The sequence below is a fragment of the Hordeum vulgare genome, chromosome 1H (assembly GCF_904849725.1).
Source record: "Hordeum vulgare subsp. vulgare chromosome 1H, MorexV3_pseudomolecules_assembly, whole genome shotgun sequence".
In the NCBI taxonomy this organism is placed as follows: Eukaryota; Viridiplantae; Streptophyta; class Magnoliopsida; order Poales; family Poaceae; genus Hordeum; species Hordeum vulgare.
Genome location: NC_058518.1, coordinates 36,903,687 through 36,921,561, shown reverse-complemented (window position 1 = coordinate 36,921,561; position 17,875 = coordinate 36,903,687). Strand labels below are relative to the sequence as shown.

Sequence of the window (17,875 nt, the reverse complement as noted above, 5' to 3'; positions counted from 1 at the left end):
TTGTCATTGAGAGATGGTTAGGTGTTTGATTCAAACAAGTGCAAAGATGAAATGAATTGACTGTTTTTTTCCTTTTGAATTACCCTAAATGAAAAAAGAAAACAAGTCTGCACGTATTTTGGGATGTGAATTTTGCCTGTGTGACCACATGCAAGGGATGTGAATTTTGTGATGCATCGTCTGGTGCCACATGCATCCAATGGTCGTTACCTACCGTGCGACCGACCAATCTGTCGAGGAAGAGAGTATCAGGTGACCCATGATACGGGCATGTTGGCCGTTGAATCACGGATCAGACTACATATGGGGATTTGTTGGACCTATGCGCAATTTTCGAACACCCAAGTTTTTTTTTTTGGCAAAAGGTTGGCGAGCTCCTGATATTAGATATTAGCTATGTATTGACCATGCGTATTAGTTGTGGTACACTTTAATTTGTCATTGAGAGATGGTTAGGTGTTTGATTCAAACAAGTGCAAAGATGAAATGAATTGACTGTTTTTTTCCTTTTGAATTACCCTAAATGAAAAAAGAAAACAAGTCTGCACGTATTTTGGGATGTGAATTTTGCCTGTGTGACCACATGCAAGGGATGTGAATTTTGTGATGCATCGTCTGGTGCCACATGCATCCAATGGTCGTTACCTACCGTGCGACCGACCAATCTGTCGAGGAAGAGAGTATCAGGTGACCCATGATACGGGCATGTTGGCCGTTGAATCACGGATCAGACTACATATGGGGATTTGTTGGACCTATGCGCAATTTTCGAACACCCAAGTTTTTTTTTTTTGGCAAAAAGTTGGCGAGCTCCTGATATTAGATATTAGCTATGTATTGACCATGCGTATTAGTTGTGGTACACTTTAATTTGTCATTGAGAGATGGTTAGGTGTTTGATTCAAACAAGTGCAAAGATGAAATGAATTGACTGTTTTTTTCCTTTTGAATTACCCTAAATGAAAAAAGAAAACAAGTCTGCACGTATTTTGGGATGTGAATTTTGCCTGTGTGACCACATGCAAGGGATGTGAATTTTGTGATGCATCGTCTGGTGCCACATGCATCCAATGGTCGTTACCTACCGTGCGACCGACCAATCTGTCGAGGAAGAGAGTATCAGGTGACCCATGATACGGGCATGTTGGCCGTTGAATCACGGATCAGACTACATATGGGGATTTGTTGGACCTATGCGCAATTTTCGAACACCCAAGTTTTTTTTTTTTTTTTGGCAAAAAGTTGGCGAGCTCCTGATATTAGATATTAGCTATGTATTGACCATGCGTATTAGTTGTGGTACACTTTAATTTGTCATTGAGAGAGGGTTAGGTGTTTGATTCAAACAAGTGCAAAGATGAAATGAATTGACTGTTTTTTTCCTTTTGAATTACCCTAAATGAAAAAAGAAAACAAGTCTGCACGTATTTTGGGATGTGAATTTTGCCTGTGTGACCACATGCAAGGGATGTGAATTTTGTGATGCATCGTCTGGTGCCACATGCATCCAATGGTCGTTACCTACCGTGCGACCGACCAATCTGTCGAGGAAGAGAGTATCAGGTGACCCATGATACGGGCATGTTGGCCGTTGAATCACGGATCAGACTACATATGGGGATTTATTGGACCTATGCGCAATTTTCGAACACCCAAGTTTTTTTTTTTGGCAAAAAGTTGGCGAGCTCCTGATATTAGATATTAGCTATGTATTGACCATGCGTATTAGTTGTGGTACACTTTAATTTGTCATTGAGAGAGGGTTAGGTGTTTGATTCAAACAAGTGCAAAGATGAAATGAATTGACTGTTTTTTTTCCTTTTGAATTACCCTAAATGAAAAAAGAAAACAAGTCTGCACGTATTTTGGGATGTGAATTTTGCCTGTGTGACCACATGCAAGGGATGTGAATTTTGTGATGCATCGTCTGGTGCCACATGCATCCAATGGTCGTTACCTACCGTGCGACCGACCAATCTGTCGAGGAAGAGAGTATCAGGTGACCCATGATACGGGCATGTTGGCCGTTGAATCACGGATCAGACTACATATGGGGATTTGTTGGACCTATGCGCAATTTTCGAACACCCAAGTTTTTTTTTTTTTGGCAAAAGGTTGGCGAGCTCCTGATATTAGATATTAGCTATGTATTGACCATGCGTATTAGTTGTGGTACACTTTAATTTGTCATTGAGAGATGGTTAGGTGTTTGATTCAAACAAGTGCAAAGATGAAATGAATTGACTGTTTTTTTCCTTTTGAATTACCCTAAATGAAAAAAGAAAACAAGTCTGCACGTATTTTGGGATGTGAATTTTGCCTGTGTGACCACATGCAAGGGATGTGAATTTTGTGATGCATCGTCTGGTGCCACATGCATCCAATGGTCGTTACCTACCGTGCGACCGACCAATCTGTCGAGGAAGAGAGTATCAGGTGACCCATGATACGGGCATGTTGGCCGTTGAATCACGGATCAGACTACATATGGGGATTTGTTGGACCTATGCGCAATTTTCGAACACCCAAGTTTTTTTTTTTTTGGCAAAAAGTTGGCGAGCTCCTGATATTAGATATTAGCTATGTATTGACCATGCGTATTAGTTGTGGTACACTTTAATTTGTCATTGAGAGATGGTTAGGTGTTTGATTCAAACAAGTGCAAAGATGAAATGAATTGACTGTTTTTTTCCTTTTGAATTACCCTAAATGAAAAAAGAAAACAAGTCTGCACGTATTTTGGGATGTGAATTTTGCCTGTGTGACCACATGCAAGGGATGTGAATTTTGTGATGCATCGTCTGGTGCCACATGCATCCAATGGTCGTTACCTACCGTGCGACCGACCAATCTGTCGAGGAAGAGAGTATCAGGTGACCCATGATACGGGCATGTTGGCCGTTGAATCACGGATCAGACTACATATGGGGATTTGTTGGACCTATGCGCAATTTTCGAACACCCAAGTTTTTTTTTTTTGGCAAAAGGTTGGCGAGCTCCTGATATTAGATATTAGCTATGTATTGACCATGCGTATTAGTTGTGGTACACTTTAATTTGTCATTGAGAGATGGTTAGGTGTTTGATTCAAACAAGTGCAAAGATGAAATGAATTGACTGTTTTTTTCCTTTTGAATTACCCTAAATGAAAAAAGAAAACAAGTCTGCACGTATTTTGGGATGTGAATTTTGCCTGTGTGACCACATGCAAGGGATGTGAATTTTGTGATGCATCGTCTGGTGCCACATGCATCCAATGGTCGTTACCTACCGTGCGACCGACCAATCTGTCGAGGAAGAGAGTATCAGGTGACCCATGATACGGGCATGTTGGCCGTTGAATCACGGATCAGACTACATATGGGGATTTGTTGGACCTATGCGCAATTTTCGAACACCCAAGTTTTTTTTTTTTTGGCAAAAAGTTGGCGAGCTCCTGATATTAGATATTAGCTATGTATTGACCATGCGTATTAGTTGTGGTACACTTTAATTTGTCATTGAGAGATGGTTAGGTGTTTGATTCAAACAAGTGCAAAGATGAAATGAATTGACTGTTTTTTTCCTTTTGAATTATCCTAAATGAAAAAAGAAAACAAGTCTGCACGTATTTTGGGATGTGAATTTTGCCTGTGTGACCACATGCAAGGGATGTGAATTTTGTGATGCATCGTCTGGTGCCACATGCATCCAATGGTCGTTACCTACCGTGCGACCGACCAATCTGTCGAGGAAGAGAGTATCAGGTGACCCATGATACGGGCATGTTGGCCGTTGAATCACGGATCAGACTACATATGGGGATTTGTTGGACCTATGCGCAATTTTCGAACACCCAAGTTTTTTTTTTTTGGCAAAAGGTTGGCGAGCTCCTGATATTAGATATTAGCTATGTATTGACCATGCGTATTAGTTGTGGTACACTTTAATTTGTCATTGAGAGATGGTTAGGTGTTTGATTCAAACAAGTGCAAAGATGAAATGAATTGACTGTTTTTTTCCTTTTGAATTACCCTAAATGAAAAAAGAAAACAAGTCTGCACGTATTTTGGGATGTGAATTTTGCCTGTGTGACCACATGCAAGGGATGTGAATTTTGTGATGCATCGTCTGGTGCCACATGCATCCAATGGTCGTTACCTACCGTGCGACCGACCAATCTGTCGAGGAAGAGAGTATCAGGTGACCCATGATACGGGCATGTTGGCCGTTGAATCACGGATCAGACTACATATGGGGATTTGTTGGACCTATGCGCAATTTTCGAACACCCAAGTTTTTTTTTTTTGGCAAAAGGTTGGCGAGCTCCTGATATTAGATATTAGCTATGTATTGACCATGCGTATTAGTTGTGGTACACTTTAATTTGTCATTGAGAGAGGGTTAGGTGTTTGATTCAAACAAGTGCAAAGATGAAATGAATTGACTGTTTTTTTCCTTTTGAATTACCCTAAATGAAAAAAGAAAACAAGTCTGCACGTATTTTGGGATGTGAATTTTGCCTGTGTGACCACATGCAAGGGATGTGAATTTTGTGATGCATCGTCTGGTGCCACATGCATCCAATGGTCGTTACCTACCGTGCGACCGACCAATCTGTCGAGGAAGAGAGTATCAGGTGACCCATGATACGGGCATGTTGGCCGTTGAATCACGGATCAGACTACATATGGGGATTTGTTGGACCTATGCGCAATTTTTGAACACCCAAGTTTTTTTTTTTTTGGCAAAAAGTTGGCGAGCTCCTGATATTAGATATTAGCTATGTATTGACCATGCGTATTAGTTGTGGTACACTTTAATTTGTCATTGAGAGAGGGTTAGGTGTTTGATTCAAACAAGTGCAAAGATGAAATGAATTGACTGTTTTTTTTCCTTTTGAATTACCCTAAATGAAAAAAGAAAACAAGTCTGCACGTATTTTGGGAGACACGAACGTGTTCATGTCCATCCGTAAAAGAAAAGAAAACCTGGGTCATCGTGCGAGAAATTGTGTTTTATACATAGAGAAAGAGAAAAAAGGAAATTGACCAGAGTGGGATTTGAACCCACGCCCTTTCGGACCAGAGCCTTAATCTGGCGCCTTAGACCAACTCGGCCATCTGATCTGTTGTACCGTTTGCGGTCTTAAATTATATGAATGTAAACCTAAAACCGGTGTGCTCATGCCTCCAATAAAATTTCCAAACATGACTGCCCTTCCCTATTCCCAGTTCAAAAAAAATGTCTTCCCTGTTCCACGCCCCCAGCCGTAATTGTTGAATATCTTGCTATTTCTCACTACGTTTAGAAATCCAGGGAAAATACATATATTCGACGTTATCCAACGGAACGTGATTATTTTGCACAACATATTTTCTCCTTCAGCAAGTTTCCTTTCAGTGTGTAAAAAAAAAGGAATCCTGGATCATGTGCAATAGGATGTCCATGTTATTATTCTAGCATAAGAACTTCTAGGGGATTTTAAATGAAGACAGTACGTTTATCCAATCTATATATTCTGTTACCCTTTCTGTCAAGAAATTACAGTAGTCTTACTCACTTGCTCGTGTTGAGGGGATTCGGTTCGGTTCTCAGTTCCACATAAAATGAGAAAATAATTTCCAACTCTTACACAAAATAGTTAGCCAACACAACAACTTACAAAATTGATAAACATTTTATCCACTCTTTTGTGGAGACGAGAATTCTGCCAACATTAGTTCAATTCGGGCAACATTAGGAGACGAGAAATTCTCTTAAGAACCATTTCTCTCGCATCGACTAAAACTTACTGTAGTTGTCATTACAAAGGAGGGACAGATAAATGTGTCCTCTTATAGCAAAAAGCTCTAGTCTAGCACAACACTCCTTGATTCTCTACTGTGGATTTGTGCAAGTCTTTCGGACCTAAACTAATCCTTCATTATTATTACCCTTTAAAAGACCGTGAGGTTTGAAAAAATCGATGTACTCCTACAGTGTGACGGATCTGTACAACGGCTCTTTGCTTTGATATATACTTGCGCCAACCCGCCGGCATGCCGTTGCCACGGGATGTTTCTACAGCGTGAATGTGTATCCCTCCGCACACATCTTCTGCTTCCCTTTATTGAGGGTGGTTGGGTCGTCGTCCTCCTCCTCCGTTGCTTCCCACCGTACCAGATAGCCGTCCCACGAAGAGCTAACGAGCGTCGGGAGGTGCGGGTGCCAGGAACAATCTCTGACGATCGATCCATGCCATTTGAGTGTTTCAACAACGTTTCCAGTGGCCTGTAAGCCAAGGCAGGGGCAACTTTAAGATGGAAAACACAAATTTGAACTATACATACAAGACCCTTGGAAACACTTTGAGGAGATATGCTGCTACAACTATTGTCGAGGTTAAACTTGGCTATACCAAGGCATCAAACAGCACAGCTTATACTATCATTGACAGAATCGTGGTATTATTCAGGTTCGCAATTTGTTCCTTCAGAGCCATACTTGTAGATATCAGAATCTCATAAGTACAGCTAAAAGCCATACTTATGGATAGTCAGAATCTCATAATTACAGCTAAAACTTGCAGCATATGGTATATCTCACCGACATGGACATAACACACAATTATTTTGCCTAAAATTTCCTTGAGTACCTTATTATCCCACATAACACAACATTTGACTGATTTTAAGGTTAAAAAAACATTTGACTAATTTTCAAAAATATTCATTAGTAGATCAATGTTGGCTGAGCACCAGCAGTGTTAAAGAACCCCAAATTTCGAACCTCCTATTTGAACGAAAGAGTTTTTATAAAGTCCGTATATGGAAAGCTTTTATGATTTAAAAAATAATTTGAGGATTTTTTTTAATCCTTGGTTTTATGTTCAAGTTTTGCTGATGCAGTTCTGTACAAGTGTACATGATTAGATCTGCTAAAAGCCTACAACTATGATATCTATTTTTCACAGTATGTCATCCACTTTCTATCAAATGGGTGCACTAACCCATGTGGACACAAAACCACCATGATTTGCAAATAGCAGAATCGCATTTAAAAAGGGCAGTTTAAGGAAGCATATAAGGCTCATACCACATCATAAATATAGACACATTGGTCACTAGATCCTGTGTATATATACCTCTGACCTGTGCTGCAACAAATAACAAGGTGACAAACAATATTATTGAATAAAACAAAACAACTGTAACTCGTAACAGTATAGACCGTTACATGATATGATGAATTGATGATAGTCTATTATGCCACTGCTCCTACTATCACAAGCTTTTACCTATGTGAAAACGATACATTTGAAAAAAAAGACAGACCCAGTGCTAGAAGCTCCCAACCAGGTGGGATCTGAGAAAGGATTCAGGTGTTTGTAGAAAGAAGATTTACATGCTTTTGCCCCTATTGCACTAAAAAGCCAATTTCGACAGCATACAGCAGGAAGGATTTTCAGGAGTATGAAGAAAGATTTATGTGATACAGCAGCGAGTGAAAGAAAACACTCAAATTGACTTCATGTACAACAATCACAAGTTCACAACTAACCTGTGCATTGGGGAAAAGTAGCAACGGATAAGTGTGCGCAACACCGAATGGCCTCTGAATGTGGCTAGCGATTGATCATATGGATGCTTCAAAAATCGGGCTTCTGATGGATAGGTCATCCATCTGTAATCCCATTCGTATGCTTTTGGTGTGCAGCTGAGAAAACAATTGTACGGAAAATTAGAATAAAAACAGGGAAATATATCTCAGAATTATAAATAACCTTATGAGTTCACATAGGATAAACATAAAGCCATGAATATACGAAAAAACCAGAGAAAATGCCAAAATATGCCTTTGCTTGATAATGCCAAAGATATTACATAGTCCATAAACGCTAGAAATCCTGAATTAATATTATCAACAGCCCAGCAAGTGGGCCACTAAAGTTGACTATAACTTCTCTGCTCTGGCAATCAAAGTATTTATGGTATGGAAAACATGTTCATAGAATACAGGGAAAACTCGATATATTCTATTAGCTCCCGCTCAATACATATAATTCGGCACAGTTGATTATCTGAATGAACATTCTGACTTTGCCTTCCTACTTACCTACAATGTAATAATAATTTTCAAGTACAAACAAATCAAAATACTTCTAGAAATGATCATGTAAAACAAGTTTTGGTAGTTACTCCTTCGTAGCCGAGGACAATTTTCTGATATCCCATAGTTTAATAGTCTGATCCTTGCAGTTGGAGATGAAATAATGCCCGTCTCCATGGCTATCAATAAATGTAACTCCATCTAAATGACCTGCCAAAACACCTACTGGTTTCGCTCTGTTGTGGCAACGCCTATCCCACACCTGAAGATTGTAAAACATTGTCTAACAAATCAATCCTCCATGAATAATGATTAAAGGAGAACATTATTAGATACTCTAAAGGGTCTTCATGCTTTCATTGATTTCACATTTCCTAGGCAGGTAAAAAAAAGGAATCATGTGCAGGCCTCCGGAAGCTCCAGTCCTGATAATGTCAAAAGAGGCCGGGGTAGACCGAACTTGACATGGGAAGAGTCCGTAAAGAGAGATCTGAAGGATTGGAGCATCACCAAAGAACTAGTCATGGACAGGGGTGCATGGAAGCTTGCTATCTATGTGCCAGAACCATGAGTTGGTCGCGAGATCTTGTGGGTTTCACCTCTAGCCTACCCCAACTTGTTTGGGACTAAAGGTTTTGTTGTTTTTGTTGTTTTTGTTGTTGTTGTAAAAAAAGGAATCATGTGTTCAGATAAATCATGTTGGAGTTTGCAGTCAGCAAAGAAAATTACATTAGATATCACATGCAGTAATCACTGATATACACAGATACACTGCTACATCGCCGATAAGTTTTTGTACTCACTAATGCTTCAGATTGTTGGTATAATTAGCCAGCTACATGTGCCAGATAACTTCTTCTCTACTGAACCAGTGAGATGTATCTTTGAAATGGGATTTGAATAATACATAATCAGGTTCAAAGAAATTAGCTCACCTTACAGAGGCTATCATCACTTCCGGAGTACAAGACACCACCAGATTCATCAGCGAACGTGACCGCATTAACATCAGCCTTTAAAAAATAATGGAGTTGAAAATAAGATTTCCAGAAACCAAACACGACTCTTTTGTATAGAACATTAGGTACTCAAGAAAATAAATACATATTGTTCAATCCGAAACTATGTTGGATCCGGCAACATTAGATATGCACATGGGCAACATGTGTTATACTGCACAACTTGCGAATACACCCAACCACTGTGTCACACCCTGTAACTACTGTTCCAGCAGTGGAGCATTCAGCTGCTTTTGCATTTTCGCGCAGGGGGGGGGGGGGGGGGGCAGATCCTAACAAACTGCATAAACATGTATTCATGTGTCCGTAGGCCAAATACAGAAGGCCTGAAGGAGGTAACTTCCAGCCTGCACAGGACTAGCAACACAGGTGCTGTTTCAGCTGATGTAGTGATTGGTTTTACTGAGATTTATATATTTTATTTGTCATCTAATCTACTTCAGACTTAGTGGTTCTAACATTTACAGTGTTTTCTTTCATCATATACCATCACTCTGCAGTTCTGCAGAAAGCCAAACATCTTCGTTAGTGATGGCACGCCGCAAACTGTTTGGCATTTTCCTTTTGGCTTCTGGACTGGAAATATCTCTTAGAGGCATTAGGTGTTTATGTGATACTACACTGCACTGTGAGACTCCTACAAACACAAATTTATTTCAGTTCAGTACCCTATAAGACACAGCTTCTAGCATGCTATCAGTGTCTATCCATACTGTTATGCTTAAAGCACCACCAAAAACTATTGCTTTCTGTGGTTCATTACTTCAATCCGCTATGCCTAAAGCAACACCGTGCTTCCTGTGGTTCATTACTTCAATCATAACGAACCATTTGAAGATGCAGTGTAAAAGCTTGTAGAATATGCAATGTAAGTGCATTTCAATTGGCAGCAAACTAAAACCATACAAACAAACTCCCTTCTTTAATTTTCTTTGCATGCAAACAGTAACAATGCTCACATTAGATAATTGGAATGATTTTAAAATTACACATGAATATGACCTAAGAGGATACATCTATCACCAAACTTGTGTACATTGTAAGGACAGGTCATGGAAGGAACAAAAGGAAGAGTGCATTTGAGTTTCATACCACATGAGCATGAATTCGCTCTGTCACTTTGTTTGCTCCAAGATCATAAATACATATTGACTCATTGCTGTTTCCAACAACAAGTTCACGCCCATCTTTTGAAAACTTTATTGAAAATATTCCAAAGGAGGATTCATCATCAGCAGCAGAAAAATTCAAACCCTCATGAACATCCTGCATATGATAAATAAAATAAATGCTTGTAAAGAAAACAACATATTGCCAAAATAACTGGTCAAAATAAATGTTATAAGCATTTTTTTTGCCAAGATAAAAGCACATCCCTTTGGCAATCATGCAAGTGGCAGGCAGGATGTGTTGGGTTTCTTCTTCATTTGCATTGGTACAATGATAGCAGAAACGCATAACGTGAGACATGTCTTCAAACATTATAATTTTTAGCTATCCATAGACATTTCTAGTAAAATAAAATAACCTACAAAAGCACTACAGAAAGTACGGAATATGGTACGATTTTACAAGTAATACTTTTCATAAAAAAAAACCTCAGTCCAGCTCGAGGGCTAGCTGTTTGAAAAGGGAGGGACAGGTGTTACGTGGGGCTAGACCTACAGGGGGCGCAAAAAACCTACCGGGGGGGGGGGGGGGGGGTACGGCTGTAACTTAAGGGGATAAGTATCCATAGTTATCCTTAGAAGTTAAAATCTCTTACAGATATTTCTTGATTCTCAACTTAGTTATTTCCTGAAGTTTGTAAGCTGGCTATATAGTGCCTAGAAATATCAATCAGTAGGCAAGCAGAAAAAAAATCTATAGACTTGGTTAATTTCTATGTCTTCCCTACTCTTGTTGTGTGGCAGTCTCCTGTCCTCTTGGCTGGGCGTTGCACCTCATCATCCAGGGCCAAGTAACCTACCAGCGTAACCACACCATAAAGCATACAAATTTATGTACTACTCATCACAAAGGAATAATTACTTTGATGATCTGTCTCCAGTTGTTATCAGTGTCAAGCTTCATGCACTAGCCAACGCAACCAAAAGTCCGAACTCATGGAAAGGGCTAACGCAATCCACATATAACAATCAGATACTGTAACTTTCTTAGAAGAACATTGAACATTTGAACGTCATTCAAAGCTGACAGTTGATAGAAAACAGAAGAACTGCTTGGTGTCCTCGGAGTACTATTTTGTAGAACTAAAAGATAGGCAGACATCCAGTAGAGCTGGAATTTCCTAACAGGGAGGGTCAGTGGCAGCATACTAGATAATCCTCCATCTCTTTATGTTAGGATTTGACGAGTTTCCTTGTAGAGATCTTTCTAAGTTGTTAGTGTGCTTAGGCTTCAAATTGATGTTTCCATCTAGTGTCTTGTATGTGGGCTATACAGCATATTAATGCCTGCCCTAGTTTATTACCAGTTAAGCAAGAAATAACGTATTATCTCCCAGTCTATTCTTTACCTATCCTACTAACGCAGCTCTGCGGAGCTACCAGCCCTGGACTGCCATCGAGCACAGCACAGTTAACTTATGCTCAGGACTCGGGGTTTATACCAGGAATACAACTATTTTCTCCACAATTAATTCTCAAAGAGGAAAACATGGTCATTTAATCCAAAAGATATATTTTCATGAACATGCTGATGACAATTGTTGAACAGGAATTATCATAGAGCAAACAATATGCAAGTAAACTTCCGATTCGGTTATCTAGAGGTAGACTTGAGCATATTGTAATTTAGAGAAGAGGACATACTGTAATATTAGCATGTGACTGCTTCGGAGCATTCTGAACATTTACTATGTGAACAGTAGGGGACAGACTGGAATATGCCTGCAAAACAGATCAATAGCACTTTAGGGTATAAAACAAATATGTGAATGAACTTAAACTATCATCAAGTCTAGTTCATAAAGTGAATGACAGAGCTAAGAATTATTTGCCAGAAATCATAGATGTAATTTTTACAAGTATTTCTAAAATGGTGAAAAAGAATTAAAAATATATTATTAATGAAGTCGCCAAGAATAACAAGTGTACCTGCTTTTTACCCAGATCTAAAAGTTTTCATATATTATAGAATGTATAGAAACAGACAGGGGAAGTATCTAAAATATCAACAAGATAAGCAACAATTTTCTCTGATGAAATACATGAAAGGCAGGAAATAATCTACCAATTATTTCCCTTCAAAACTTTGAACACTGATACGCTAATACATACAGAAGTATTAGGATTTCTCAACTGTAAGTACTATTACTAGATTTGTCAGAATAAAATACTTTCATCTCGTCATATGTTAAAATATTTTCTAATAATAAAATAATAACAGCCAAAGTTGTATACGGGAGGTAGTAACTGTGATTATTTTTTGGAGATATAAGCCTATGATTGATAACTGTTATTGATCTGACTGATAAAATAACGACTGGGTCAAATGATATAATAACTTATTATCGTGCATAGGGTGCCCAAAGTGTAGCTCATGAGGCTGAAATGATAATGCAACTGAAAATTATATGGCACTGAACATATGAAGCACTACCATTTTATTATAAACTATCCGATGACTATAAACTTAACATGGAATTTGAGAGAACAAATAAACAAGGGATAATTGCATTTGTGCCCCTAGTTGAGTCACGCTCGACTGATTTGCCCCTAATTTTTCAATAAATGCGGTTTTGCCCAGCTCACTTCACTCGCCTTGTGTTTCTGCCCTTCCGGCACGGTTTCGTCCAGTTATCAGTCGCCACATGGCGAGCCGTGACTGGACGGAACCGTGCCTGAAGGGCAAAAACACAAGGCGAGTGAAGTGAGCTGGGCAAAACCGCATTTATTGAAAAATTAGGGGCAAATCAGTCGAGTGTGACCCAACTAGGGGCACAAATGCAGTTATCCCAATAAACAAAGGGTCAATCTCTTGATATGATGAAGGAGAACAGAGGGCTAGCTCAGTGGCTGGAGTTCAAGGTGCTGAACCCGCTCACCCGCGTTCGAGTCCGCTATGTGGACTCCGCTGGGATGCTATCCGTTTGCGGAGAGGACTCACTTCTATCTAACAGCGGACGTTAAATGGAGGCTGGAGGGATCCTTCCGCCTTTACCTAACATTTTTTATATGAGGAAACAAAGAACAAAATAGATGCTAAAAAAATCATCCAACCAGTTTGATGTAAAATTCAACGAAGAAACTTGAAATCTGACACACTTCACAGAGTATTTTGTATGGCTATGAGCATAATACAGACAGTGCGTAAAAGTACGTCCAGGCAAGCATGTAAACATGCTTATGGGTTCTCCAGGAGAAAAACAAGTTAAACAGAGGCTAAAATGGTGTAAATAAACATGTACAGGGTTACAACGAAACCAAATAAGCAATGTGTAAGAGGTTTACTAGGTATTGTTGATCAGGTGAGAGAGCAATATCTGATACTGTCCACCGCAGACTTTTGCAGGTTATATCCTTGTGGATCTTCCATTTTTTGTCAGCGTTATAGATTCTGATACGGCCTCCCTGATTACATTTTCGCATCGAAGATTGTTAGACAACAAAGAAGCGTTAAACGCATATAACAATATGAAGTAAATTCTTCCGCATAATATCATAATAATCACATACCCGAAACGCACCAATTAGTAGAGAACCATCCAAAGAGAATTGTGAGATGTATGCTGCGCAATCCATGCTATCAACACACCACGGGCCTCTTACTGGTAGGTGTTTGCGAAGAGCATAAGAGCAATCGGCTGAAGAGAATCTACCAAATCCGGAGCGATTGGATTCTCTTGATGACAACAGCTTGAATGTAGAGATATGGCTCTTGCCAGCATGAAGGCATGCACGAGTTTTCTCACTTGGCTCTGATTTAAGCCTGGTAAGATGGGAAACCTCCTCGTCAATGACAAACACTTCATTAGCAACTGCAGGACTGTCTTGCTCTTGTTGAGATGGTCCTCCATGGCACGTCTTCCGTTTGGAGCGCATGTTTGGCTACTGACTTAGTCAATACTACTTAAGAAACCATTGATCACTTCTCAAGCATAACCAATGATCCTTTCATTGCTAGATATCCACAGAATACCTATGCTTAAATAACACAACTGATATATCAGAAAAACAGTCTGTATGTGAAATAACTAGTGACTATTCTTAATTAATCAAGTTTGTATGCAGAAGATATAACTATTGCTTATTCCTAATTATCCATAGATAAACCCTAACCCAACTGATGATAGAGAGTGGGTGATAAAGGAACTTGAAGCATCTTTTTTTTTTTGAGAAGATGCATCAAAATGTGTCATTTTTTGTATTAAGAGGAAAATGTCAAGAAAGTGGAAATTACAAAACTTAAACAACAGCCAACTAGGTAAACACAAGATTAGGCCAAAAACTGAGGCAAAAGCAGCTGCTGTCACCACCATGGCTGAAGTAACAGCACCTGGCTTGTCAGGCAGCATTGTAGCACTACACTGGCAAAGATGGCCTGTGGAAGAAACATGCACTCCCTCTGTTCCTAAATACTTGTTGTTGAGGAGAACTAGACTAGTTCTCTCCAACAACAAGTATTGTGGTACGGAGGGAGTATCACATATTCCCTCTGTACCTAAATAATTGTAGTTGGGGATAACTAGTCTAGTTCTCCTCAACTACAATTATTTAGGTACAGAGGGAGTATTTCCTAAGAGATTGAAGAAGGGTATCGTGGCCATCTTTCAAATTCTCAAGGACCTAGAGTTGTAAATTGGTGTTGCAGGGCTAGTTTCCCCAAAAGAAATCAAATTTTGTCCCCGGGTTACAGGATGACTGCCACTAAATTTGTTCAGACGGAAACTCATTATATGACAAAAGAACTAAATTCTAGCATTCACCTCCAAATTATGATTTTAACAAGGACACAGGCTTGCAATCCAGCTTTCCAGGCAACTGCAACAAGGGCAGTATAGCTGATCTCCACAGGCTTGAACACTTCCACAGCCAGTCATTCCCTACAAAATTTACAAATAATTTAGTACCGTCTACAGATGTGCCTGTCCTTATTCTTCTTATGGTTGTGAGAGTGGCATTAGGTTCTCAAGTTGATGAAGAGGCAACAGTTACCACTATTCCAGTGATGCGTATTAACAGCCCAATTTGTTAGGGAAACATTAGAAGCATAATAAGACTGTACACTAGTGGAATGAAAACTAAATGATTGGGAAGACAGCCTCAATAGTGAGAACCAACGTTTTATAATAACTAACCAAGAGGAGTTACGGGAACTTAGTCAATAAACGGGCAAATGCCTTGAAGTTACTAAACTAAGCTGCCAGAGAATACTCTCTGAAATTTCAGTTCAATAGATACTCATGGGGGAAGAAAAGAATTGCCCGAGTTGGGCGTGGGTCAGAACGCAACTCCGTGCTCAATCAAAGACAACTGATCATAAAGGCCTTCTAAAAAATCATCCTTGAAAGCAACAGTTTTTTAAGACGAAAAGAGCGACATTTTTCAAGACAATAAGTTCCTTTAAAAAAAAAAGACAATAAGTTCCTGAACTACAGAATGACATAAAACAAGTGTACGCCCAGGCCAACCCGGGTTCAAGGCTAGGCTCTCCCCCGTGGATGTTTTCATGGCAGTTTCTTTTTAATTAAAACTGCCACGCGCGCGAGTGCCCATTGGTCGAGTATTTAGGATGGGATGGAACACGAAATGGTCTAGAGTATACATTCTGCCGCACGAATACCATCAATCATACCGCGCTTGCACCGGCGTCACGAAAAAAACAACCCCGTGTGTCTTGCATACATACATCAAGCACAAGGGGCACCGGGCGCGCCAACTGCCATGAGCTGCCTAACAAACAGCCAAAGCGAAGCAGTCCCCTTGGCAGCTTTCCTCCATAAGAAAACCGCCGCAAGCAAGCAAGCAAGCACCGTAAACGCTGGGTTAGCACCAAGAAACAGCTCACGTGGGATGCCTGGGGGAAAGACAAGAAACCCCGCTTCACAGGCAAAACAACAAACACATGATGCTCGCCCAAGAAAAAAACCACCCCTGGCCACGAAACCCATCAGCTAGTCGAGAATCACCAGAAAAAACGCCCCTTGATCCGTATTCATCCATCCAGGAAGAGATTCTAGGCGCGCTTGTGTGGTGAACTGCCCGCCCTCTACCTATCTACGCGCTGCTGCCCGACACACCCACCCATCCGTCGTCGAAAGCAAGGAGGACTAACACACGCGCGCGCGCGCGCAGCAGCAGCAAAGCCTTGGTGGTCCATTCATGGCTGGCAGAAGGAAGCAAATGGGAGGCGGGACGGGGGAGGAAACTCGTACCGGGTGTCGGAGGAAGCGTGCGGGCCTCGTCTCCCGGGGCCGGAGGAAATGCTGGGGCGAGGAGGAGGAGGAGGAGGAGGGGGAGGGGAGGCGGGTTTTTAATGAACGGATAAAATACTTGCAACGTGAAGGGGCTGCGCGCAAAGCATAAACTAGGACTGCCTGGCGGGTCGTCAATGACGCGTGGGGCCGTGTGGGGTTGGTTGGTGAGCGCCGAGCCAAGCCCACCGGTCCAGCCGGCTCGGCTCGGCTCGCGATGGTGGCCGTTGCGCACTGGATTGCGTCAGCTTCGCACGTGACGTCATAACGGATCCAGCTCGGTGTCAGCGCCGCGTAAAGCGTCGCTATGTCTCCAAGGCGAGCGAGCGAGCGAGCGCCTTTTTATTTTCTAGAGTATTTTTTATGGAGTGAATAATTAAAAAAGTACTACGTACTTCATTATGAGCAGCGAAAACACGCTCAGTCGATTTTTACCCGATGATTTTATTCTCGCTCTTGAAGAAGTCAAACTACTGAAATTATGCATTTGCATACCCTTTTTTATAAATAAACAAAGTGAAAACCAATAGGTGGTGCTAAATGTGTTTTAGCATGGCCAAAGAGAAATTGGCCGGAAAGAAACCTACCGTTGATTTAAAAATACATTGTCTTTGTAAGATATGGCTACCCTTGAGTTAGTTATTTTCCAAACAACATAGCAACCATTTATAATATTATCTTAATAACAAGTTAAGTACATTACCAGCATGCATGGTTGTGACTTTTATCATCGTTGATTGATCACTATATTAGCACATCAATATGTTGTAACTTAAACCTACTAAGCACCATTGTAATTACCTGGGCAACTTCTAACCAAACAGTATGTAAAATACATTATTGCCATGCTGGTAGGTTCTTTTATATAGAGCGAGTGACATTATCATGTTAGCAACGTCTACAGTGTAATTTAGTGCTTACACATGTAAGCTCTGCAAGGTCGCCGGTGAGCACCTAGGATAAATACGATGCACCCCGCTAATCCCCTTCAACAAAATAAGTATCATCCAATGATGTATTCGAGAGAAACCTTATACATCATTGGTTGATACTTTTAAGGAGAGGCAAAAATTATAGAACGTACCAAACATACGACTTAACATTGAAACTCTCGACGAGACAAAGTTGAGAGTAAAGGTAAAATTACTCGTGAGTTAAGAGTTTTAGTATTTTGAAGTTATACGTTCACAAACATTTACGGTGTGGCATTGTTGATTTCATCTTCTTTTTTGTGTACATGTGAATTTTGGAATCATGTACATTTATTAGGTATACAGAGTGTATCCTAAATTTTATTTTGAGGTACTATAGTGGCTAAGGCACCCGACCCTCTAAGCTTCGTTGGATGGATCCATTGATTTGCCTTCCC

At 40.3% G+C, this 17,875-nt stretch overlaps 1 protein-coding gene and 1 non-coding gene across 4 annotated transcripts; both read right to left on the bottom strand.

Moving 5' to 3' along the window:
- Positions 1-5,027: 5,027 nt before the first annotated feature.
- Positions 5,028-5,108, bottom strand: TRNAL-AAG. Its single transcript has one exon. It is a non-coding gene; the product is annotated as a tRNA-Leu (tRNA).
- Positions 5,109-5,623: 515 nt separating this feature from the next.
- On the bottom strand, positions 5,624-16,564 carry LOC123408219 (LEC14B protein-like). 3 transcript variants are annotated; one of them, XM_045101449.1, is made up of 11 exons: positions 16,468-16,564; positions 15,019-15,135; positions 13,769-14,236; positions 13,544-13,663; positions 11,903-11,980; positions 10,182-10,355; positions 9,006-9,083; positions 8,160-8,332; positions 7,522-7,677; positions 7,057-7,117; positions 5,624-6,252 (listed from the first exon to the last, which is right to left on the bottom strand). In XM_045101449.1, the coding sequence occupies exons 3-11, from the start codon at positions 14,132-14,134 to the stop codon at positions 6,043-6,045; spliced, it is 1,416 nt and encodes a 471-aa protein (XP_044957384.1). In that variant the 5' UTR covers positions 14,135-14,236; positions 15,019-15,135; positions 16,468-16,564; the 3' UTR covers positions 5,624-6,042. The 3 variants fall into 3 exon arrangements, with proteins under 3 accessions (XP_044957384.1, XP_044957340.1, XP_044957440.1); XM_045101405.1 differs by having other exon boundaries at positions 13,769-14,231; XM_045101505.1 differs by having other exon boundaries at positions 6,163-6,252; positions 7,057-7,112; positions 13,769-14,231.
- Positions 16,565-17,875: the final 1,311 nt, after the last annotated feature.

What these genes read in the sequence shown, in the direction of transcription:
- LOC123408219 (XM_045101449.1), bottom strand. Translation starts at nt 14,134, where the DNA reads ATGCGCTCCAAACGGAAGACGTGCCATGGAGGACCATCTCAACAAGAG. An exon ending in AGTCACATGCTAATATTACA is followed by an intron (nt 10,356 to 11,902) that starts GTATGTCCTCTT and finishes TATCATATGCAG; the next exon opens with GATGTTCATGAGGGTTTGAA. An exon ending in TACTTTTCCCCAATGCACAG is followed by an intron (nt 7,118 to 7,521) that starts GTTAGTTGTGAA and finishes TATTTGTTGCAG; the next exon opens with CACAGGTCAGAGGTATATAT.